General features: G+C 36.5%; 1 protein-coding gene across 4 annotated transcripts in view; it reads right to left on the bottom strand.

Moving 5' to 3' along the window:
* The window catches only part of SLC25A12 (solute carrier family 25 member 12), a 97,293-nt gene that overhangs the window by 24,648 nt on the left and 45,669 nt on the right, over positions 1–26,976 (bottom strand). For all 4 annotated transcript variants that reach the window (XM_004375514.2, XM_023730574.1, XM_023730573.1 and 1 more), the window contains 6 exons: positions 21,525–21,671; positions 18,729–18,867; positions 17,959–18,052; positions 16,282–16,366; positions 3,034–3,115; positions 1,607–1,765 (listed from right to left, as the gene is read on the bottom strand). In XM_004375514.2, the coding sequence (XP_004375571.1) occupies positions 1,607–1,765; positions 3,034–3,115; positions 16,282–16,366; positions 17,959–18,052; positions 18,729–18,867; positions 21,525–21,671 (706 nt within the window). The remainder of the gene's footprint in view (positions 1–1,606; positions 1,766–3,033; positions 3,116–16,281; positions 16,367–17,958; positions 18,053–18,728; positions 18,868–21,524; positions 21,672–26,976) is intronic.

Below are 26,976 nucleotides of genomic sequence, written 5' to 3'. Positions count from 1 at the left end.
ATATTGGGTCCATTTAATTAACATGATGTCTCTCCCCAGTGAAATTTTCTGTAAGCAGCCATTCACTAAGAAGGCTAAACTGTGCCGTATATATTGAGGTTCTTTCTAATAGATGACATTTTCTTTGCAATTTAAAAGCATACCAAGGAGGACAAAGGTCATTATTCGACAAAGAAAAACTGGAGATGTCAAAGAAAAAAAACTGCCTTACTGCCACCCAAACCCTCAGATTCCCCGTTAAACAGAATCTAGACGTGCAAGGATTAATACAGTTTAAAACAAGCATTTACACACAGATCTGCATTCTGGACAAGGCACACCTCGTCCTACGCAGCGTACGTGTACAGCTGGAATTTAGAGAGGCCAGTGTTCCAGACGTTTCAGCAAAATAAACTGCATGAAATCTCAGGAGCAGGGTATCTGAGTTTCAGTTTGATTTCAGAACAACTCTCCTCTCTTATTCTATATATAATGCCAAAAATAAACATCCCAATGACCCTCTCGTTCAAATGAGTGTATCAGGATTACATTTTTCACTTGAATACCTGCATGTAATGCTAACCAGAGGTGTTTTTTCTCTAGTCCATGAGCAAAAAGCTTCGTTCAGACCCAGTCTTTCTTTTCTAGGAAGAGGTTCTAAGCCAAACAGTTCAACAGAGCTCAGAATGAGCTGAGGATTAATGAGACCGTGTGCGCAAACAAACACATACAGTAAATTACATAAATGCCCTGGACTTGAGCATGTAGAGGGTATTTTCAAAGAATTCCAAGTGGCGCCCAAAGGGATTAAAAAAATTAATCTCCCTCCCAAAGGAAACCCTAAATTCTAATGTGAAAACATGTACATGAAAGTCATTCCCTCTCCAAAGAGAACAAGTCCCTACAAAGCCAATGGGGGCGGGGAGAATTCTGCTTGGGATGGCTGCCTCTGATGCTGACAATACTGTGCTTAGTCTAGAGGTGGTGGTAACATTTCCTGCAGAAGAAAATCTCTCTGCCGTGACTCTGTGCCTCTGAGCTAAGTGGAGGAAAGGAGCAAGAAGGAGACTTGGAGCCAAATGATTTTCTTTTGTTTTTTCAAACTTCAGATGACTCACTGGAAAACACTCATGAATGGTCTCCTTGGAAGAGACAAAAACATGTTTTGTTATTTCTTTCAGTTGAAACAAGTGGATAGAGGGTAGACTCACCTTCAAGTAGCAGCCTGGCTTCTATTTCACAAAGAAGAGATACATTTCTCCTCTCTAATTCTTTGGGAAAAGAAGCTTCCTATTTCTTAGCTGTCGCCCTTGCATTCCACCTGCAGACATACGCCTTAGTTTGTAAGAGCACGGTGTCTACAGAACCTTGCTGGGACAAACACAGGATTTGAGGTCCAAGAAATAGAAATAGCAGGAAGAAGAAATGAAGACCCTGTTTGAAGACTAATATTGCTAGTCACCAGCAAGAATGTAAAACAGGAAACGAGCAATGAGGGGAAAAAAAAGAGAAACAGCCCTAGTCTGACTGGGCAGGCTACACATTGGTTTCCATAATGAGTAGGTTAAAATCTGCTGGTGGTGAGCTAAAATCACTTAACTTTGGCAGCTGAGATTTGCTTACTCACCTCGGTATAGTCCAAAGAAGCCCTCATACCGCAAGACTTTCTTAAAACAGTCAAAGCTGTTTTTGTACATCAGCTCCCCTACAACAGAGCCACTGCCACGCTGATTTTGCATGCGGGTCTTCACCAGATCTATAGGATACACTGCAGTGGCTCCCACAGCTACAAACAGAACAATTTTTAGGTTTAATGAACAGTACAATTAAAGGGAGAGCCCAAAAGAAAAACAAATCCCATCTCAAAGGACTAGAAAATAAAACAGTATCTTTTCTCACAGAAGAGACTTTATATTATTATTTTTCCTTCTCCCATAACACAGTTGAGGGATGACAGGCTAGCAACCATTAGGACCCATAAATACAACTGCTTCACAGAATAACTGTCAAGAATGCTTTTTTAATAGCACAGGCTCATAAATCAGAGTGTAGATTATCAAGTCATACCAACATCAAATAATCAACACTTGATTTTCTATAATAACCATATCAAACTATTATATATAGCATGCTTATATTTTCCATTAAATGACTAAATATTGTACCAGTTACCTCTTAAAATGACTATATATGTTAGTTTACTAAAGTATTTGGTAAATTGCTTTAGTTATAATCATATTGGAAAATGTCTCAACACGACCCTGTTCCTTGGACAGATTTTGGTTCAAAAAATTAATCTATGCTTCAGGATTTCTCAGGGACTAAAAAATTTAGTACATGAACTGGAGTATGATACTTTTCAACTGAAAATCAAAACATGCTTTGCAACTTCTAAAACTGAGACTGAAAAGAAAAAATGACAGTCTCATTAGTTCAGGCTTGTTTTAGAAAAATCAGAAGTATTTTAATCTCACCTGGTAGGTTCTTCTCAACAAAGCAACTTTAGATTCTACACATTTTCTATGTAGAGTATTTAAGAAAGAAAAGAAGTTTCTCAAATTTTGGTGGGGCAGGGGGTTCATTTTAGCAAATAAACAAGTCTAAATATTCTTAAACCAGTGAAAGGGGAAAGGAAAAAAATACAACCAGAAAAGCAAAACTGAACCACTTTGAGAAGCTGTTTTATTTCATGAGGTTCTGAGATTTGTACCCCAAATTTTTATTTCCTCCCTGCTTCCCACACCATAACCACAGTCTTGTTCTCCATTTCTTCGTATTGGCCTTCACTGGTATAATTAATGTGAGTGTAGCACTGCATCCAAGACTTTCATATCATTACAGAGGTTTTGTCCTGAAGACAGACTGGAGCCAGAGGGGCTACAGCCGTGCTGTGACAAGTCCTCTGATCATAGGTAAAAATAAAGAACGCTTCAGAAAGCCCCGCAGTCATGACCCGCAGGAACAATGAGCTGCACCTCTGCTGATTGGTCCTGGCCTCGTGAGATAATATTACATTAACACAAGCTTGAAACAGCACATAGACATGTCACTCACCTCCAGCAATCGAGCCCAGAGTGAATCTGTAAGCAGACTCGGCAATCTGGAGCCAGACAGGCCTGCCTAACCCGTGAGATTGCTGGGGGAAGAAGAAAACACGTTTAAAAAAAAAAAAAAAAAACCATAAAGCAAATTTAAAAAGGTACAATTTGGTTATTTTAAGATAAGGGAAAACAAAACCTAAAAACGAGGTGGTTAATAAGGTAACATCTTCTTTTCTGAAAAGAGAGAAAACAGGATATTCACGTAGCAAAAAAGGGAAGGAATGTATTGTAAAATCTCTCTATTATTAGCATTTAAAAACCACATCAAACCAAATACACATAGTAACATTTTCTCTATTTTTTATGAGCCTATTAACGCATCAGCTACCGGCCGCTATTGGGGAATATACTATTATTCTACAGAAGTGAATCTTTTACATAAATATTTCAGGTATAAAATCTTTTTCCCCTTCTTTACTTTAACCAACTTAAATTTTAGTATCTTTCTAAAATGAACGAAAATTATCTTGATTCCTAAATCAGAGAATAATGATTATAATCTAGCGTCTCTAATGATAAGGTCAACATCATGTCCATCAGTTATTGTACCAAGAGCTAATGCAGCTGTTTTTGCTATTTCCCTTCATCCCACAGCTATTACTTCTTTTACTAACAGCCCTCCTAGTTTGATTTTGCTGTCTCTTATCTATTTAAAAAACAAAATCAAACCAGTTGCTGTCAAGTCAATTCCAATTCATGGTGACCCCATGTATGTCAGAGCAGAACTGCACTCTGCAAAGTTTTCATGGCTGTGACCTTTTGGAAGTAGATCACCAGGCTTTTTCTCCTCAGCGTCTCTGGGTGGGTTTTAACCACCAACCTTTGCATAGTACCCCCAGGCTTTTATGCCACCCAGAGACTTCTCTTATCAATTAAAAGCAAACAAACCCGTTGCTGTCAAGTTGTCAGAGTAGAACCACCCCATAGGATTTCCAAGGAGCAGTTTGGTAGATTCGAACTGCTGACCGTTTGGTTAGCAGCTGAGCTCTTAACTACTGTGCCACTAGGGCTCTTCACATCTATTAGGGCCCAAGAAATCACATAACTAGGATTGTCAGAATTATACATAAAGCAAGTTCAAGGGCTTCTCTCTTGGGTAAAGTGAAAAATTTTAATAACTACGATTTCAAGAGTTCAGAGCCTTTTTGCCTTTATTGCTGGCTTTGCAGCTCAACCACTGAGGTTACCTTTACTAAGTACGGTGTTTCTGACCCATGCCACTGAGCACTTGATTTCCTAGAACTATGCGTTCTTCAAGAAGCCCCGGTGGTGCAATGGTTAAGCCCTCAGCTGTTAACTGAAAGGCTGGCAGTTCAAACCCACTCAGTGGCTCCGCAGGAGAAAGACCTGGTGAGCTACTCTCATAAAGATTATAGAATCCCTATGGGGCAGTGCTACTCTGTCACATGGGGTCACTATGAGTTGAAAATCACTAAATGGCATCTAACAACTATGCATTTCTCAATTCTACCTGTGCAAAGGAATCACCTACAGGGCTTTAAAATTAAATCCCAGAGGCCAGGACTTAGGTATTTTTAAAAGATTTCACAAATCACTCTGATACCCAGTTAGGGTTGAAAGTTACTGTCCTAGCCATATTCATAGTTCTAACATAAAATCTATGATAAAAATAAAGCAAAGGGAAAAATCCTATTATGATTCAGAATGTTATTCACAGGTATCTCATAGAATAAAGAGAGGACCTGAAATAATAATTTGTCTATATTAGTATATCAGTCTTGTTCTTTACTATTTTCATTATGAAAGTATCTGTCATTCTATGTAAATGGTCTGAAACAAAAGAATAAAACATTTGCTTTATCATAAACAAAAACTTAAAAAATATTGACTTGAAATGAGCTTTTAAAAAACCAAACACCTTAATAAAAAGTTTAGATACACTCATTGGAATAAATAATTTAATGGAGCGGGAATCCATGCACAAAATCTAAAAGGAGGATAAAAGTGAATGAGTCCACTCTGATTTGCTTTAATGTGATACAATCTCTTCAAACCTCAATTAACTAAGCTACATATGACAAAGCCAGATATTTACAAACAATTTGGGAAGCAGCCTATAGGAAGGTTATATCTGCTTCTTGTTCTGTAAATTTTATACCACAATAAGTAACATTTCTGTTTTAACCAAAGCATTTGATATTTAAACACTTAATCTTTGATTGTGATCTCTGCAGACAGATCTTTAAAAAGCTCATTATGTTTACCACAGTGTCATGTTTCAATAAATTCTATAGTAAAAAGGGAAATAGTAATGTTTGATGAAAAGAAAAGTCAAGATGAAACCCTTGGAAAACTGGACAGTTAGTAAAATACTATTACTTCAAACAATATCACTACATATTTTATAAATCTCAACTATCCCAATATACCCATTTTATTACAATCCACTCAGGTGAAAACACAGATCTATTACTCCAAAACTGAATTTAACACATGGAAAAAATCACCATTAAAAAAAGTGAAAATTAACACATAGTAGGCCATAATCATAATGATCTTGTAGGAAATACATTTTTCCTAACCAGTTAACTCATGCAACTGCATGGCCATATAAATGATTGATTTATATGCAATAACAAAAGACAGCCATTAAGGATTTGAGATTGATATTTTTATTTGAAATCTAGTAAGAGAAAGAGTAAGATATTTCAATAGAACCTTTACTATAAATCTAATTTTGACTCATTCACAAAATAGCAGAAGATGTGGCATCCAAAAGGATAGTAATTACTTTTTGTTCTGTTTATTACTATAATAATAATACTAATTTTAGATTGTTTAGCGATTTACTATCTCCCAAATGGTGAAAGTAATTTACCAAGTACTCAGGATCTGTGCCATAATGCAGCTCTCAGGGGTCAGATATTTTTCAGTCTTCTGTAAATAAACTCCTTTGTGAGGCCTTCAGTAGGACCTGACTCTCAGCAATTTCTACTCACAGTGGACCACACTGTGCTGTTTTGTGGTCCACTGTGCATACAAAGGTAAGGTGGCCATATTCCCTACAGGTCAGGTGACTTGTCAAGGTCTTACAGTAGATGGGAAATAAGCTACATGATAGCCCTAATCTCCCTACTCCACTCTCCACCATTCTCTTAAGTCAGTGGTCTCCAATAATTGTTCACGACTGAACAATTCTAGCAGTCAAATTTTGAAACACCTAACCCCAATATATAATTTCATTTATAAACTATATGTATGTTCCATCCTACTACTTGTATATATATGAAAGTATATATAAATCTAAGTAATATACATTATAAAATTGAACATAATACATATTTTTAAACATACACAAAAATAGAAATCATAAAAGATAGGATACAAACAAAAAAATATTCAGAATAATTTTATTTTTCATTTATTAATGCAAAAATCTTTCTGGTATCAGCTTAAAGTATTATAGTGACCAAATATGCTTCAGTTAGTTTTTTTAAATGTTGATTGAACACTGTGTAATACAGTGATGGCTAACTTCAGTTAATTCTGGTACTCTGTTTCAAAGACAACATAGCTGAAAACATAAACACAATCTGCTCCTTCAAGGCAAAGATGATGTTTAAAATCATCATTTTGAAAGAAATTCAAGTTATGGCATTTTGACTTAAATTAAAAATCCTTTTAAGTCAATGTAGCTGTTATGCTACATATTAAACATATACCAAAAAAAATTAAATCTGTTGCCGTCAAGTTGATTCTGACTACATTCAAAACTTTCTTCCAAAACGAGCTTCTCAATCACAAATTAGGTGAAAATAAACCTCATTCTCATAGATTATGAATTATTTTCAATCATGTGCCCTCTTGAAAGAATATGTTAAACTAAAACTCATAGACTAAAAAGGGCTATGATCCCCAATAAGCATCAAGTAACCACTAATTCCCTTCTTTATATAAAAGGTTTCTCCTGGGTTCAACTACCTACATTTTTCTTTATACTCTCTTCCTTTAATGAATGCTTATAAACCCTAAAAAATCCTATGAAAACTGAAGGATTATACTGTGCTTTAATTCTTAGCTAAAAACGTCTCTAACTATAAATACCCAAATGCCTTTTGAAAGAAATGTCACCTCTACCCTATTAAATAGCATTTATCAGAAAACATACAATATATGGTTACTAATGGTTTTTCTTTTCTTTTTTTTTTTAGGCTTAGTTAGTTACCACCATAACTTATGGTTCACTTGTATTCAGGTATGTAAATTAATGTAATTAATGCTATGGATTTCATTCCATGAATATGTATAAACAGAACGCTACTGTAGCTGTCATCCCTATTAATGACTGTATACTGAAATTTTAGCATTTAGGCTGAAAGAAAATACTCAGCACTAAGAAGATTGCCTACTGTGAGCAAATAGGCCAAAGGAAAAGGCACTCTTTCCCTTAAGGGTATGAGTATGATCAAGACGGTTGATATGATCAAGAAGGTTAATTATTTTTCAAAGCAAAATAAGGGTTAGGCTTCTTAAATGATTTTTAACCTGCTCCGTAAGTGTATGTATATGGTAGGAAATAAGCTGAAATATAATTTGGAGAGAAGAGGCTTCTCTGCTTTTTTTTGTTTTGTTGTGTTTAATGTACTTCGCCCTAAAAATGAGTTAGCTGTTGGCTAACAAGTCAAACACCTTGCCCAAAAGAAGATGTTTCATGTAGCATGTCAGCTCAATAGAGAACTGCCTTCTCCAAATACTACACTATTAATGGGTAGAAGAAAAGGAAGGAAAAGTTTGAGTCTTTTATACAGAGCATAAAACAAAAAAACCAAACCCGCTGCCATTGAGTCGAATCCGATTCATAGCAACTCTACAGGACACAGTAAAACGGCCCCACAGCGTTTCCAAGGAATGGCTGGTGGATTCGAACTGCTGACCTGGGGGTTACCAGCCGAGCTCTTAACCACTATACCACCAGGGTTTCCCCTACTGAGCACAGGAGGGAGAAAAAAGAAAAAGAAAAAAAAAAGCTAGATTCAATAGCAACTAGAATTTATGATTGAAATGGCAAAAGAAGGATAAGGAAAACAAAACAAAATTCTTCTGACTGCAAATCACATCTCTGAATTCAATACTTCTGGATTTGAATTCAATACTCTTGGCCTTACAAAGCAAGATTAAAACCTAAAGCTGTGATAGTATAGGAGATGGGGGTGAAGAAGATATAAGATCTACCTACCTACCTACATACATACCTACATATAGAGAGAGATCTTTCTCCCTGAATGCTAAACAATATATACTTTTCTCTAAATAAGGGGAGAGTCAAAATGTGTTAAAAACTGTAATAAGCCTTTAAATTTAATAAATTTAAGTGAATTAAAAGGCTAATAAGTAATAGGTAATACATAAACCCAATTTCCTTCTTTTTGAGAGGAGACTTCTATACATGGTAAAACTATCACAGGTGACTGGCAGACGTAAAAAGTAACTAGTAAGTGGGCTGTCACCTAACAACAAGTGGACTGTAGTGCTTTCTCTGTGTACTCAGGAATCCAAAGTTCAAAGAAGATCCATGAGAATGCAGAATATACAAAAGAGACAAAGTCCTATGTCTAAAGAATGCTAAACATGAAATAGAGATAAAAATCACTTTAACAATGTTTTGGTAGAACACATCCCAGCTTATAAATTCTTTTTTGAGTGAGTAGCTTGAACACAATTTCCCATTAAAACAACACTTTAAAAAAATATATATATATGTATATGCCCAAGCTGGTTCATCAAAAATCATTTATTCCATACAGTTGAAATAGTAATTATTCAATTTTTTTGTAGATAATGTACAGTAAAGAAAAATAAGTTTGTTCACTTATTCTCACATTGGGCAAAATTGGTCTTTAACCTGGTTTTAACCTCCAAATTGCTCCATGCTCCAAACTAATGTATACATCTTTTCCTCTCTACAATCCATCCCCCATTATTTAACTTCCTTGCCCCAGATCAAAACTTCCCTTTTCTCACCGCAGGCTGTCTGCATACTATAACATATGTTGTTATCCATGTTGATGGACTATTCGGGTTGTTTACAATTATTTGCTACTGCAAATAATGCTGTTATAAACATTCTTGTACATGTCTTCTAACGCACATATGTACTCACTTCTGTTAGGAACTACACCCAAGAGATGAACTGTGAGGTCACAGGGTATGTGTCTCTTCAATTGCACTTAATCCTGCCAAATAGATTCCAAAGTTGTAATGCCAGAGGTTTATGAGAGTTACCATTCCTCTACCTACTGAACAACACTTGTCATTGTCAGACTGTAATTTTGGCCAATCTGGTTAGTATAAAATAGCATCTCATTGTAGTTTTAATGTGCATTTTCTGTGTTTACTAATGATATTAAGAACCAACCTTCCTTCCTCCCTTCATTCCTTTCTCCCTCCCTCCCTCCTCCCTTCTTTCCTTCTCTTCCTTCCGCCCTCCTCCTCCTCCTCTCTCTCTCTCTCTCTCTCTCTCTCTCTCTCTCTCTCGTTGTTAGGTCCCATCTCCCATCGAGTCAGTTCTGACCCTATGTACAACAGAACGAAACACTGCCTGGTCCTGCGCCATCCTCATGATCGTTGTTATGCTTGAGACCATTGTTGCAGTCACTGTGTCAATCCATATCCTTGAGGATCCTCTTTTTCGCTGACCCTCTACTTTACTAAGAATGATGTCCTTCTCCAGGGACTGGTCCCTCCTGAGAACATGTCCAAAGTATGTGAGAGGAAGTCTCACCACCCTCGTTTGTAAGGAGCATTCTGGCTGTACTTCTTCCAAGACACATTTGTTCATTCTTCTGGCAATCCATGGTATATTCAATATTCTTCACCAAAGCCACAAGTCAAAGGCATCAGTTCTTCAGTCTTCCTTACTCATTGCCCAGCTTTCGCATGCATATGAGGTGACTGAAAACATCATGGCTTGGGTCAGGCACACCTTAGTCCTCAAAGTGACATCTTTGCTTTTTAACCCTTTAAAGAGGTCTTTTGCAGCAGATTTGCCCAATGCAATGTGTCTTTTGATTTCTTGACTGTTGCTTCCATGGGTGTCGATTGTGGATCCAAGCAAAATAAATCTTTGAAGACTTTAATCTTTTCTCTGTTTATCATAATGTTGCTTACTGGTTCAGTTGTAAGGATTTTTGTTTTCTTGATGTTGAGGTGTAATCCATACTGAAGGCTGTAGTCTTTGATCTTCATCAGTAAGTGCTTCAAGTCCTCTTCACTTTCAGCATGCAAGGTTGTGTCATCTGCATAATGCAGGTTGTTAATGAGTCTTCCTCCAATCCTGATGCCTCGGATTTTATATAGTCTAGCTTCTCAGATTATTTGCTCAGCATACAGACTGAATACGTATGGTAAAAGAATACAACCCTGACACACGCCTTTCCTGACTTTAAACCATGCAGTATCCCCTTGTTCTGTTCAAATGACAGCCTCTTGGTCTAAGTGCAGGTTCCTTATAACCACAATTAACATTCTTTGCAATGTTATCCATAATTCATTATGATCCACACAGTCAAATGTCTTTGCATAGTCAATACAACACAGGTAAACATCTTTCTTGTATTCTCTGCTTTCAGCCAAGATCCATCTGACATCAGCAGTGAAATTCCTGGTTCCACATCCTCTTCTGAATCTGGCTTGAATTTCTGGCAGTTCCCTGTTGATGTACTACTGTAACCGTTTTTTGAATGATTGTTGGCAAAATTTTACTTGCATGTGATATTAATGATATTGTTCGATAATTTCTGTATTCGGTTGAATCACCTTTCTTTGGAATAGGTATAAATATAGATCTCTTCCATATTTATATTGGCCAGGTAGCTGTCTTCCAAATTTCTTTTTTTTTTACTGTGCTTTAAGTGAAAGTGTAAAGCTCAAGTCAGTTTCTCATACAAAAATTTATATACAGATTGCTATGTGACTCTAGCTGTTCTCCCTATAACGTGACAGCACACTCCTCCTTTCTACCTCGGATTTCCCGTGTCCATTCAACTAGCTCCTGTCCCTTTTTGTCTTTTCATCTTGCCTCCGGACAGGAGCTACCCATTTAGTCTCATGTATCTACTTGAGCTAAGAAGTACTCTCTTCATGAGTATCATTTTATGTCCCATAGTCCAATCTAATCTTTGTCTGAAGAGTTAGCTGCGGGAATGGTTTCAGTTCTGGGCTAACCTTCCGAATTTCTTGGCATAGATGACTGAACACTTCCAGGGCTGCATCCGCTTGTTGAAACATCTCAACTGATATCCTGTCAATTCCTGGAGTCTTGTTTTTCGCCAGTGTCTTCAGTGCAGCTTGGACTTCTTCCTATAGTACCATCCGTTTTTGATCATATGCTACCTTCTGAAACGACTGAACATCAACCAATTCTTTTTGGTACAATGACTCTGTGTACTCCTTCCATCTTCTTTCAATGCTTCCTGTGTTGTCCTCTCTCTTCCACTTCGAAATCCTCTTGTGAGATTTCTGTTCAAGTCTTTGCTCATTTTTCTATTGGATTGTCTGTCTTTGACTAATAAATTTATAGAAGTTTTTTATATATTTTGGATACAAATCCTCTGTTACTTAAATGTATTGCAAATATCTTCCCCCTATTCTATAGTTTGTATCTCCATCCTCTTAATGGTATCTTTTAATGAACAGGAGTTCTTAAATTTAATGAAGTTCAACTTATTAATCTTTTCCTTTATGACTGCTGTTTTATACTCTATGAAATTTTTGCTTATCTCAAGATCATAAATATACTCTCCTATGTTATCTTCTATACACTTTTATCTTTCACATTTAGAACATTTCATCTGAAATAGATTTTTGTGTATGATGTGGGGTAGGGATATTTTTCTATATGGATATCAATCTGTGGAAGGGGGGCAGTCAGTTGAAGTCTGCTGACTTTCCCTGTGACCCATAAACGAACCCTGTGTTTAGGACCAGATGTGTCGGCCTGGCTTCTTGGATGGGATGAGAGTGTGGGCTGATTCCCTTTCCCAGAGAGCCTTGACCCAAAACACATTCCATAGCAGCTGGTAGACTATAGGCACATCTCTCCCTTCTTGCCCTGAGCACATGTCAACATTCCCAGGAACTGCTTAGCTTAGTGTGTGTGTTATATGGCACTTGGCCAACCTCATTTCTATATCTGTTCCCAGCAGGGAGGGAATGAAGTCCCCTGACTGCAACACAAAAGAGGGGTGCATGCAGACCAACAGCCCTGCGCTGGCCATGAGGAGTGACCCGCTGACCACAGGGAACCGACGCCCACTATTGAAGCAACCTTGTTTTATCTGAGTAAAATGTTGTTCCATCCATTGCCTATGTGTAAGTCGTGTCTTTCTTGGTGACTGCTGACCTTGGTTTGACAGTTTGGCACAGTGAGCAGGGTCAACACCATCATTAATTAATTTTTTTTAAAAATGTAACTGGTAAATTGTAGCCAGTGTACAAAATAAAAAAGTAAAACATTTCAAGCAATACAGAAGAAAATAAAAAGATATAATTCCTCCCTCCCTTCCCATCCTGTTCTATCTATGGAAAGTAGGGGAGGGTAGATGAACTAGTTGTGTCACATATATATTGGAGTCCATTTTGGGGTTTGCTCAGATAGGTTTATCATGTTCAATAATAGTTAACTGCCACAACAATAATAGTTAACATTTGTTGCATGCTTAGTAGGTGCCAGGACAAATTTTCTCATGTAATTCTCATATTAACCCTATGAGCTAGATACTATTGTCCTCATTTAATAAATGAGGAAACTGAGAATGGACAGATTTTATATAATCAGAGCCCAAGCTCCTTTTTTTTTTTTTTTTTTAAATTGTGCTTTAGGTGAAAGTTTACAAAACAAATTAGTTTCTCATTCAACAATTCATACACAAATTGTTTTGTGACATTGGTAGAGTCCAAGCTCTTAACCACACTGCCTCTCTCATAATTTCTATTTCTGTGCTCACAAATTCTCTACCATGCACAAGTGTTTTCATAATGACTTTCATAGGCTGAAAATAACTAGTACTGCAATAACAATAAGACATGTTCTTCTTCCTACTTTATATTTAAGTTTCAAGTAGATTCCTACAGGGGAACACTCTAAAAACTAAAGGTAAATAATTATGTTTTCCTAGTGTGGCAATCTAGGAAAGACTACAAGACAATCAAATAAAGATATCTTCTGGAAGTGAAATAGGAATAGTAATGTTTAGCATTACTGGAATTATGTAGACTAAAGCATCTTAAAAACTGAGTCACTAAAATTTAGTCTATATAGCTGCCTTAGAATGCTTCATAATCTTGAAATATGTAAACTGGAAAAAGTTTTTCAGGACTGAAAACAGCAGAAAGTTTAGCCTACTACTTTGGTTGCTGTAAGAACTTAAGCATATTTTCATATTATTCTACTTGGGTCCTAGTCTGTATTCCTTACGAAATTTTAAATGCTACAAGGAAAAAGGAGGTTAAAGTTAGAATTTTTAAAATAAAATTCATAGATTTACACCATTTTACAGAATGCAAGAGCTTAAAGGGATTTTGAAAATCTTTGAAGGTTCTCACTTTACTGAAAAGTAAGGCCCACAGAAACTTGCACCAGATCCCAAGGATAATAAGGGTCAAGTTTCACAACGGATGTAACTAGGGACATTAGTTTAAATCTCTCTTAAATAATCCTCATAAATCTGTTTCTATGAGATTCTAAAAATCACTTATGACTTCTACTGAGTTTTATTTTCTCAGGTGTTGTTTTTACAGTAATTTACAGAAAAAAATACATTTAAAATACTAACTTTTATTTCTCTATACCTACCTCTCAGTAGTATGACTACCCAATCTATCTGATATGTAAGAGGGAAAAATAAAAAGATGCAGGCACTGAGGTTCTTTCTTTGGGGATGGCGCAGGAATACTGAGGGTATCTGTCTGTTCTCTAGAGGTTCTAGAACCCTGTGCCATCCCACAGGCTAGAGAAAAAAACAGGAGAAGGCACTCCACCACCACTCTAGATATCAATCAGAGACCCAAGAGAGGAGAAGAAGTGGTGGTTTTTATCACCGTCCATTCCCTAAGCATCTGACAAGACCTCCGAGGTGATGCATGCTAACACTGCCACTGAAAGCAGGCAAATCATCACCTAGTCTGTCTTAAGGGGAATTCACACTAGTAGCCAAATTACATCACCCTCCTAAGGACTAAGAAATATGAGGGATGTAGACTTATGGCGCCAAAGATTATAAAACAAGTTTCAGACTTGACCTTTAGGAAAGTTGCTAGGGGCAAGAGAGGCGAGTGAAGAGAAAAGTAAAAACAGCAGAAAATCCAAGAAAGGAGGGAATGAGACTTTTAAATTCAATTGACGTTGTTTTTAATAAGCTAAATGAAATATTCCCCATATACATATATTAAGGATGCCCTCCAGGGAGAACTTTATTAGCAGAGGCATGTAACACTGCAAATATCTTTAAAATGTAACTTTTCTAAATTCAAAAGCAAATTTCACAAATGTAAACTACAAAACATAAAATCAAATTCAGTAAGAGTTCTTTAACTATTTCAACATGTCACCAATTGTAATAATTTTATAAAATTTTATTAAAATTCATTGAACTAGAATAAATCCATCTATTTTTAAAAGATCTGAGAACTTATAATGGAAATAAACTTTGATAGGAAGAGATAGAGCTTTTTTTTGCTACAAAAGAAGTTAAATTGCAATGGTTTGCAGATATATTTTAATCTGCAGGAAGCTTTATTACTCATCAAGCAAATAATTAAAACATTAACATAAAATATAAATATAAAAGCAGTATTTTCCATTTTCAATTAACTTCAACCTGACAACAAAAGTTCTTGTTTTTGATTATATAAAGTAGAACTTGAAATTCTAATTAGTTTCAGGGGCAGAATCATCATTTCATGGAGCTCAAGTAGAAGACAAAGATTTCCCACCAAATCTTCCTAAATGGACCACACTAACATGCTTTGATCTTTCACTGACACTTTGGTAAAGGTGAACACCAACTAGTCCATCCCTAGCTGCTCACCCATATGGCAACAATGAAGAAAAAGCAGGCTCTTTGTGGGGCATGCCCATTTAACTATTTTCTCTCTCCTGTCTACTGCCTTCTTCTTTCTCCCACTATACCCTCCCCGTGTCTCCTAGACTATTACAGCAACACAGTCTCCCAAAGAATCATGAAGGACACAGGTCCCGTGTCTATTAGGGCTGGAAAATACAAGGAGGACAAGGACTGGCCCTCCTGACCCTTACCCCTACACAAAGCCATGTGATCATCTGCTACATCTGAAGCATTCTCCAGGTGCTACAGAAGTAGAGGGTTTCTGTTTAAATAAGATTTTTTTTTTAAAAAAAGTTCTATTCTATTCTTCAAGTAATTTCATGTTTTTTCCTTCCCTAACAAGATGGTATTTGTAAAATCAGAAGCAGGACTGCATTAACATTACAGGATTCAGAAGCAAATGTCTTAATCATCCTTAAAATTAAACAAAGAAAATTAATATTTTGTCAAAAATGGAATAGTCAAGGTTTTCTTTGTGATTCATTAATTAGATATTGTTTTCCTTTTTTATTGTTGTAATCTATACACTTGGCTGCTTATTGAAAGGTTGGAGTTTCGCATCTACCTAGAGGCATCTCAGAAGAAAGGCATGGTGATCTACTTCCCAAAAATCAGCCATTGAAAACCCGACGGAATATAGTTCTACTCTGACACACACGGGTCACCATGAGTTGAAGCCAACTCGACAGCAACTGGTTTGGTTATAAGGCACAATCCCAGTGAAAGATTTGTTTTATTAGAAGAATGTTTTGTATTTTTAAAAAACTCTATCAGTTTAATTATACAAAGTGAATTTCAACACTAACCTTTAAACGTGACTAGACAAATGAAAGGAAAAGACTGCTAATTCCAGAAGGTAGGAGGCCAAGCCTATATATGTTTGCACTCTTGTCTTTCCCATAATAAGCAAAAACAAAAAAAAACACAAACATGAATCTAGTTACCCTACAGAAATATTCTGTGGGATAAGAGTATTTCTGTAAATTTAATATTTGAGCTAAGTAAGTCTTTGTCTAGAAAGTAGTTTTTAATTTTCAGAGTATTCAGAAGCTTTAGGCAGTCATATACATACTACTTCAGCTTTTTGAAGGTGATTATATTTATGAGACTCCTCCTACCTGTCTCTGAAGTTCTGCCAGGTTGTAAGGTAAGGCACCCTCAGCCAGTGGGGCTATTCTCTCAATATCTGCCAAAGTCAAACGCCTTCAGGCAGAAATATGGATAGAAAGAAATGTTAGACATCAACAAACTCCTCACACCAAGATCATCTTTCTTCAGGAAAAATAAAAAAAGACCTATGGTTTAAAAGTATTATTTCCCTATTACACAGATCACTCTAGTCAGAAAAAAAAATTTGTTCTGCCACAACAAAAAGCAAAAGACTCCAGAGAAATAATGTGAAGTTCATCAATTTAATAAGATTCCAGTGACAGATGTTAAAAGTGAAGAAATAATTCTTGCCAGAAGTATAGATACTGATAGTCTATGCATACTAAATATATTCCTTAAGCAACTGTATTTAATTACATAGGCATAAAGTATCTTGGGAAGGCTACACAAAAAACTGATCAATACTGGTTGCCTTCAAGGAAGGGCTCCAGAGTTGACAGAAAATTTTTTTTACTGTGTATTCTTTTAAACCTTTTGAGTTGTGAATCAGTGAATGAACTACCGTTTCCAAACAATTTACTTAAAAATAAGTACATTCCATCAATCAGCTAGAAGGTCGTTTCAGATTAAGCTTTGAGAAATGCTTTTTGAAAGCATTTATTATCATAAAGGTAGTTCAAAACCTTTGTCTAAAAATATGAATTTTAGATAGATGAGACATGGCCACGTATTTCATGTCAATCACCAAACACTGGCTGATACATTTAGTACCACTGGCAGACCAAGAATTTATAATATACCATGAAGGCAGTAAGTCACCCATGTACAGTCAACTTCTGTTAGTCCTCAGTTCTAGGGTTAAAACCCATTTTTCAGATTATTCCTACACTTGAAAAACTATTAGAGATAACTAAAAAGATTCTGATCTCTTAGTAGATCCCACAGGTTCTGTTGGATGCCCACAGATAAAGGTTTTTCTTTTGGATTTGAATGAGACTTTGCAAATTATACACCCTCTATGCGCTTTGGTTTCTTTTATCTACAAAAGAGAAGCATAAAACATCTTATCCTGCCTTTGGTAACTATGATGATAATGTCACAGGCATATCTCAAGAAAATGATACTCTCCAACACAAAATGGTATATACTCTTTAGTTAAATGACTGTTTATCACAAACCAAAATGATTACAAGAGTCCTGAACATGTACCTCAGTCCTATAAATTTAGACAAATTTCCACAAATCTCTTGAAATTCATAATACCTCAAGAGAATCCAGACTAAATCGATCTTTCTCCTCCCTTACTTCTTCTTCTCACTTCCTTCTCCTTCTTTCTCATTTTTCTACCTCCTCCTATTTCCTTCTCTCATCCTTCCTCCCTCTTACTTTCTTCTCTTACCTCTACCCCTCCATCCTTTCCTTCTTCTTCCTCTCTTTTTTCCTTCCCCACTTCTCTCTCTTTTTCCCTTCCCCACTTCTCTCTCTTTTTCCCTCCTTCTGTCTCTCCCCACCCTCTGTCTATCTCCCTCTTTCTGTCTCTCCCTATTTTTCATATCTCCCTGTCTCTCTTTCTTGGGTTTTAGTAAACTGAAAAACTATTGTTGAAATGAACTGAAAACACACCGTTTAACATTTTAAAAGAACTGCCCTATAAAAATATCATGGATAATGACTGGAATAGTTACCCTGTAGCATTATATAAGTCTGCAAGCTGGTATAGGATGTCAATTTCCAGTGGGGTGACTTGTCCATAGCGTATGGCACTCTGGGCAAATTCCTCTGGAAGAGAAGGATACCAAATTTTAAAATCTTTATAGATCCTTAAAATACAATAAAGTTCTATCTAGACCAACTAAAATCTGAAGACTAAAGGTATTTTAGTATTATTTCAAAAATTTTGAACTGAATTTAAAAACCTAACTTCAATTATCTAAGAATACTCGTTTCTAACAGCTGGCAAACGATAAAATCTTAAGATGATGAAACAGCAAAAGGAGAAAAAACAACTTTGAAGATAAACAATCTCTTTAGAATCCCCTCTCTTATCTTGTTTTTGCACTTTGATCTCCAGAGTTATAAGGTAAAAGAATTGGCTATTCCCCAGTCACTCAAAACATCCTTCTACAACTCACTGAAAGGAGTAGGCTTGCCCATCTTTCCGTGGCAACTCCTTCCTAGTACAAACAAGCCGCTGCCACAGTGCCACTGACCTGTTTGACAGATTGGGCCAAGGTTCTTTTCAAAACTGTCACAGCCACTTTCTCACTTTTGACCTCAGTATCCCATCAAATCCATCTGGATTCTTAGAGACCATTATGGCCGAGGTGAAGCATACATATGGAACATACTTTCTAGATCTAGCTTTAGAGTGGTAAACTGAGATCAATCTCATGCCCCAGATGAAGAAAAGTGAAAATGCTGAGAGTCAAATCAATATATATTTTTAAAATCTTACCCTTTGTGACTTCAACATCTTTTCTTGTGCCAGCTAGAGTGCTATATATTTTACGAACAAGCTCCATGTTATTCAGTAAGGAGTTAAATGCATTGAAGTAGGAGAAGCTAACCTGGTGTGAGATACTTCCTCCAGCTGCCTAGGAAATAACATCACAAGGAGTTAAAACAAAACAAAAACCATAGTTATAGACATTGTACTTTTCTCAAAGATAATTCAAAGGAGTCTTTATTATTAAAATGATTAATAACTAGTCATTAAATACAAAGAAAGTATCGTACTGAAACACTCAGTGCATTTCATACCCTAAGGGAAGTCTATGTAATTTAGGTTTTAAGGAAGAGAGCAACATCTGGAAGTTGGACTTCAAGGTTCATCTACCTATAAGGTCAGAAATAACAAATATAATTATCACAGATCAAAAACAATGGTTATTTAAACATGTTTTTTATGACCCTTAACTATGGAACTCCTGCTAGTCCTAGATAAACCAAACATCAATATACAATATAAGGAGCATTTTAGAAACATGTTTTTTCTCCACTAAAAAACAAACTATCAAACTGTAAGTGGTAAGTTTAAACTTTAAGACTACTTCACTATATTAAATCTTCCTAACTTTTTTTTTTTAAGCTCATTGTTACAAGTAAGATTTTTAAATGTCTTCAGTCTGTGCTGGGTCCTGAATCTGTATCATGAAGGGTACGACTACCAAGAAATCCAAAATATGCCCAGAAAATCTCGGATGTGTTCACCTTAAGTTATACAACAGAGCAGGAGAAGCTCTCTCGTGCCTGAGGGGTGTGGGGGGCAATCTGGCCTTCATTATCTCTGCTGAATGAGTAGATACTTTCTCCCTCTGTCCATCACTTGGACATAAACTCAAAAGAGAATAAATTCAAAATTTACAAAAACCTACTTTCCAAGCCAAGAGTCAGAAAAACTTACATGACTAAAAACATTTTCTATTAAAAACTAAAAGAAATGCTTATGGAAATATTAACGTGACAATCTTAATCATCAAGGTCTATTAAAAATAGTATAGGTAGTGATGAGCAAACGTACCCACCCCAACACCCTCACACACATACTGGTATGCCTTAACCCAAATATAGGTAATATTTGTATTAACCTGAATTCAGATACTAGTGACCCCAAAACAGGACTATTTATTATTTAACACATTCCTCTAAGGATTGGAAATGGCTTTTGGTAAAATGAGGCTATAATAGGTCTATCCAATCTAGTTGGAAAAGATTAAATGGGTCCCCTCACCCCAAGGCATTCAGTGAGCCCTCCCCTCTAGAATTTTCTTTCCTTCTTCCCTCCCTCTCTCCCTTTCTTTCTTCTTTCATTTTTTTCGTTGCAGCATGAGGTGAGGGTAGGGGGTGGGGGATGGGTGTCAAGGAGGTGAAATATGTAAGAGAAAGTGACATGCCCATGTTCAAATTCACTGAAGAGAAAGAACAGAAGTTGATCTTTCTACCCCAGTCTAAATCAGGGATAATGATCTTCAGCTGAACCAACAAAAGTGCTCATTGGCCTCCCTCCATTTAAAACAAGCAGCAATCAAAAACTTATACATAAGTACAACACATGAACAACAAAACGGGTAAGTGAGGGAGTTTCACCCTCTTTGAAAGGAAGTGGATGACAACAGTTTGCTATTGGCCCAGATGATTACTTTGTAGAGATTAGCAGTTTGACAGCACAAAAAACTGTGTCTGGTCCATGCAGACTAAATGCACAGGTGAAGGGGCAGAGAGAGAAGTGAGCCACAGAGGCTGATGCCCACATATTTCCTCCATACCTTCTGCCACGGCCTTGGTTATTAAAACAGTGCAGAGGCCAGTGACGATCCCTCTAGCAGACAGGACCCTGCAGGCAATAAAGGAAAGAGCCATCCTTATAGCAAGGGCTTGGGAGCCTGGTGGGGCAGGAGGCCAAGGTGAAGGCAGTAGTGTCTGAGAGAGGTACTACCCGGTGGTAAAAGTAATTGCTCACCCTTGCCTACAAACTCCCTTGTTTCTCTTGAATTGGATTCTGTAAATAGTAATAAACTGGAAATATACGAGCGCAAGATGGTGGCTCTGAATGAAGCGATGACCTTGGGAAGACCATTTACCATCACCCTCATCTCCTTTACACACATAACCCACTTGCGTCTTAACTATGAAGCATAAGGTTAGAATAGCTGAGAATCAGATGGGTCCGGGTGGCAACCCAGGACCCCGATGGTTGAAGAAGTTTGAAGAATGAGCATCACGCATGAGTCTACATTCAAGTACTAGTGAAACTCAGAGCAAGTTCCATGTATTCTATTCTGAGGCAGAACTTCCTAAAGCAAAAACATTCAGATTCTAGGAATCTATCTTCTTTCCGTGGATGGCAAGAGTTTGCTATCGGCCCAGATGATTACTTTGTTGAGATTAGCAGTTTGATAGGACAAAAAACTGTGTCTGGTCCACAGAGACTGATGCACAGGTGAAAGGGCAGGGAGAAGATTGAGCCACAGAGGGCACTCGGACATATCACCACTGATCATGCGACCTTCAACACGACTTTTATCCATATTCACAAAAAATTCATACATTCAGAATCTTTACATTAAATACAACTCTCCACAGACAAGCAGTTCTACAACATAAATTTCCATTTTCTATACAAGTGATTTAACCATCAGACAAGCCTGTTTGCCAGAACTACTGATAAAGAAGCTAAAACTTAGAGATGTGAAAAATAAGTCTGAACCACACCTCTATCTGTAGAAAGTTAAAACACTTGCTTTTTACTTACTGAAACTAAGTTCTCCTCCACGAACGGCGTAAGCATGTGAGACCGAATGGTAACCATGATGTCACTGAAATCCAGCCCAGAAATCAGGCCACTTTTGTTCTTATCTTTCAGTGCAAAGGCTTGTCTTGCATGTTCTAATTGTAGCTCCTGGAGGAAAGAATTAGAAATAGGACATTAAATTGCTTAAAGCACATCTCAAGTGTATATTTTAGAAACGAAGAAAGGACACACTCTGCTCCCGCCCCCACTATGGACTTGCTACAGAAATGAATAACATACAGCTTTGAATTTATAACAAACCTTTTTATTTTTTTTTAAGGAGTATGTGTTTTCTTAAAAATGTACTACATATCACTCCTCAGGAAACAGAATGAATCATAGCACAACAACAAAGAAAGGGGAGAAAAAGGAACCTGAGAAGTTTTCTTCACTGAAAACAAATAGAGTACAATGTTTTCAGTGCCTTATTTCAGCCTTTAAAATACATAGCAATTTATTCTCTCCTGCTTGAAAGCATCCTTGTCATCCAAGAGTACTTCTTAAATTAATAGTTGAGATTCATCTTCAGTTTTTCAATTTTAAATGTTGCAATCAAAGCCTCTCTCTCTCTAAATGAATCAGCGATCATTTTTCAAACAATTTTTAAAAATGAACTTAGTAAGAAACCCTAATAACTGCTAAGTGTAATACTTAGTAATTCTAATGTGAAAGTTATGAATAACAAACTGCAAAACTAGTTCAGCTATCACTCTTCTCTGGTTTTAGGCATAGCTAATCATAAACTAACGCATCCTGATGGCATAATTGTTAAGCACTCGAGTTCTAACCGAAAGATTACAGTCTAGGAAACCCTATGGGGCCGTTCTACTTTGCCATATAGTGTTCTCTATGAGTCGGAATCGACTTGATGGCATATAATAATAACAACAATCATAAACGGTAAAACAATCCAGAATATTTCTGAACTTTTGAACTACTGGGCAGCCAAACAACAAAAAACAAAGTGATATCAATACAAAAACAATAAAATGTGCCAATAATACCCCCAGTACCATAAAAAAATTCAAAATTAGAGCATTTCTGTCCTGGGACCCATGACATAATCCAAACAAACCTATTAACACAACACAATAATAGTGCTGTTGATGCCATGTTCACACTATTTGCAACTCTAGAAATAGTCACATTTAAACATATAAACATTATTCAAGGATAACATTAAATATAGAAATTTTCATTACCATTTATTTATCATAACTTAGAAATCTATATTGCTTTACTTTTTTCTGACATTTAAAACAGTCCTTCAAATAACAGAAAAAGAATCAACAAGACCAAAGGTTGATTCTTTGAAAGGATCAACAAAATCGACAAACTACTGGCCAAACTGACAAAAGAAAAACAGGAGAGGAAGCAAATAACCCACATAAGAAATGAAACTGGGGACATTACAATAGACTCAACTGAAATAGAAAGGATCACAACAGAATACTAAGAAAAACTGTACTCCAACAAATTTGAGAACCTAGAGGAAATGGACAAATTTCTAGAGACACACTACCTACCTAAACTAACACAAACTGAGATAAAACATCTGAACAGACCCATAACAAGAGACGAGATTGAAGAGGTAATAAAAAAAACTCCCAACAAAAAAAAAGCCCTGGCCTGGACAGCTTCACTGGAGAATCTACCAAACATTCAGAGACGAGCTCACACCAATACTACTCAAATTATTTCAGAGCACTGCTCTGACAGGGATCACAACAGAGGGTCCCAGACAGAGCTAGAGAAAAATGTAGAACAAAATTCTAGCTCACAAAAAAAGATCAGTCTTACTGGCCTGACAGAGACTGGAGAAACCCCAAGAGTATGGCCCCCAGGGCACCCTTTCAGCTCAGTAATGAAGTCACTCCCGAGGTTCACCATTCAGCCACAGATTAGACAGCCCCATAAAACAAAACAAGACTAATGGGCACAACAGTCCAGGGACAAGGACTAGAAGCAGGAGAGGACAGGAAAGCTGGTAATAGGGAACCCAAGGCTGAGAAGGGACAGTGTTGACACGTCGTGGGGTTGTTAACCTTTGTCATAAAACAATATGTATACTAACTGTTTAATGAGAAACTATTTGTTCTGTAAATCTTCATCTAAATTGCAATAATAAAAAAAGAAAAAAATTATTTCAGAGCATAGAAAAGGAAGGAATAAGTACTCCTGAATTCACTCTATGATGCCAGCATAACACTGATACCAAAGCCAGGCAAAGACACCACATAAAAAGAAAATTGCAGACCAATATCTCTCATGAATACAGAACCAAAAATTCTCAACTAAATTCTAGCCAATAGAATTCTCATCATATAAAAAAAAATTATGCACCATGACCAAGTGGAATTTATACCAGGTATGCAAGGATGGCTCAACATTAGAAAATCAATCAGCGTAATCCACCACATAATGAAATAAAACAATCACATGATCATCTCAATAAACTAAGAAAAGGCATTTGATAAAGTCCAACTCCCATTCCTGATAAAAATTCTAAACAAAATAGGAACAGAAAGGAAATTCCCCAACATAACAAAGTGCATCTACACAAAACCAACGAGGAGCCCTGGTGGCACAATGGTGAAGAGCTCTGCTGCTAATCAAAAGGTTGGTAGTTTGAATCCACCAGCCACTCCTTGGAAATCCTCTGGGGCAGTTCTACTCTGTCCTACAGGGTCACTATAAGTTGGCATTGACTCAATGGCAACGGGTTTCGTTTTTGGTAAACCAACAGCCAACATCATCCTCAATGGAGAGAAGCTGAAAGCACTGCCCCTGAGAACAAGAACAAGACAAGGATGCCCTTTATCACCACCCCTATTTAATATTGTGCTGGAAGTCTTAACTAGAGCAAAAAGGCAAGAAAAATAAAGTGCATCCAAATTGTAAAGGAAGAAGTAAAACTATCCCTATTTGAAAATGATGTAATACTATACGTAGAGAACACCAAAGATTCCACAAAATAACTACTGGAACTAATAGAAAGATTCTGCAAAGTAGCAACATAAAAGATCAACATACAAAGATCAGTTGAATTCCGATTCACCAACGAGAACTTCAAAAAGGAAATCAGAAAAACAATACCATTTCTAATACCCCTAAAAAAGATAAACTACTTAGGAATAAATCTAACCAGGGACATAAAAGACCTACACAAAGAAAACTACAAAACACTATTGAAAGAAACCAGAAGAGACCTACATAAATGGAAAAACATACCATTCTCATGGATAGGAAGATGCAACATTGTGAAAATGTCAATCCTACCCAAAGCGATCTACAGATATAAGACAATCCCAATCCAAACACCAACAGCATTCTATAACAAGATGGAAAAACTAATCTCCAATTTTATATGGAGAGGAAAGAGGTTCAGGATAAACAAAGCATTATTGAAGAAAAAGAACAAAGTAGCAGGCCTCACCTGATCTCAGAACCTACTATATAGCCACAGTAGTTAAAACAGCCTGGTAGTGGTACAACGACAGACACATAGACCTATGGAATAGAATCAAGAACCCAGACATAAATCCATCCACCTATGGTCAGCGGATCTTTGACAAAGGACCAAAGTTTATTAAATGGGGGAAGACAGTCTTTTTAACAAATGGTGTTTGCAAAACTGGATGTCTGTCTGTAAAAAAATGAACCAGGACCCACATATAACACCATATACAAAAACTAATTAAAAATGGATCAAAGACCTAAATATAAAACTTAAAAAGATAAAGATCATGTAAGAAAAAACAGACAATGCTAGGAACCCTAATACATGATATAAATTCAATACAAACGATAACAATGCACAAACACTAGAAAATACACTAGATAACTGGGAGCTTCTAAAAATTAAACACTTATGCTCATCAAAAGACTTCACCAAAACAGTAAAGAGAGAACCTGAAAAAAATTTTGGCTACAACATATCAGACAAGGGTCTAATCTCTAAAATCTATAGAATACTTCAACACCACAATAACAAAAAGACAAATTATCCAATTAAAAAAGGATATGAACAGACACTTCACCAAAGAAGACATTCAGGCAGCTAACAGACACATGAGGAAATGCTCACCATCATTAGCCACTGGAGAAATGCAAATCAAAACCACAATGAGATACCATCTTACCTCGACATTAGTGGCATGAATCAAAAAAACAGAAAATCACAGATGTTGGAGAGGCTGCAGGGAGCTTGGCATTCTTATGCATTGCTGGTGGGAATGTAACATGGTACAACCATTTTGGAAAATGATACGGCGCTTCCCTAAAAAGCTAGAAATAACCACATTTTAGGCCACAGAGCAACCCTCAACAAAATCCAAAACACTGAGATAATACAAAGTATCTTCTCTGACCACAATGCCAATTAAGGTAAAAATTAACAACAGGAAGAGCAAGGAAAAAAAATCAATTAAATGGAAACTGAATAAAACCCTACTTACAAACCATTGGGTAATAGAAGAAATCAGAGATGGAATCAAAAAATCCCTAGAATCAAATGAGAATGAAAACACATCATACCAAAACCTTTGGGACACAGCAAAGGCAGTACTCAGAGGACAATTTATAGCAACAGATGCACACGTCAAAAAATAATCAAGGGACAAAATCAAAACATTAACTATGTATCTCAAACAAATAGAATGAGAACAGCAAAAAAAGCCCACAGCCACCAGAAGAAAGGAAATAATAAAGATCAGAGCAGAAATAAATGAAATAGAGAATAGAAAAACAACAGAAAGAATCAACAAAACAAAAAGTTGGTTCTTTGAAAGGATCAACAAAATTGACAAACCACTGGCCAAACTGACAAAAGAAAAACAGGAGAGGATGCAATGGGGGGTATTAAAACAGATCCAACTGAAATAAAAAGGATCATAACGGAGTATTATGAAAAATTATACTCCAGCAAATTTGAAAACCTAGAATAAATGGATAAATTTCTAGAAACACACTACCTACCCAAACTACAATAAACTGATGTTGAAAATCTGAACACACCCATAACAAGAGAAGAGACTGAAAAGGTAATAAAAAAAACTCCCAACAAAAAAAGCCATGGCCCAGATGGCTTCATTGGAGAATTCTACCAAACATTCAGAGAAGAGATTATACCAGTACTACTCAAACTATTTCAGAACACAGAAAAGGAAGCGATACTTCTGAGTTCATTTATGAAGCCAGCATAACCCTGATACCAAAACCAAGCAAAGACACCACAAAAAAAGAAAATTACAGACCAATATCTCTCATGAATATAGATGCAAACATTCTCAACAAAATTCTAGCCAACAGACTTCAGCATCATATCAAAAAAAAAAATAATACACCACGACCAAGTAGGATTCATACCAGGTATGCAAGGATGGTTCAACATTAGAAAATCCATCAACATAAT

The sequence above is a fragment of the Trichechus manatus genome, unplaced genomic scaffold (assembly GCF_000243295.1).
Source record: "Trichechus manatus latirostris isolate Lorelei unplaced genomic scaffold, TriManLat1.0 scaffold00037, whole genome shotgun sequence".
Taxonomy (NCBI): domain Eukaryota; kingdom Metazoa; phylum Chordata; class Mammalia; order Sirenia; family Trichechidae; genus Trichechus; species Trichechus manatus.
This window is presented reverse-complemented; position numbering and strand designations above follow the sequence as displayed.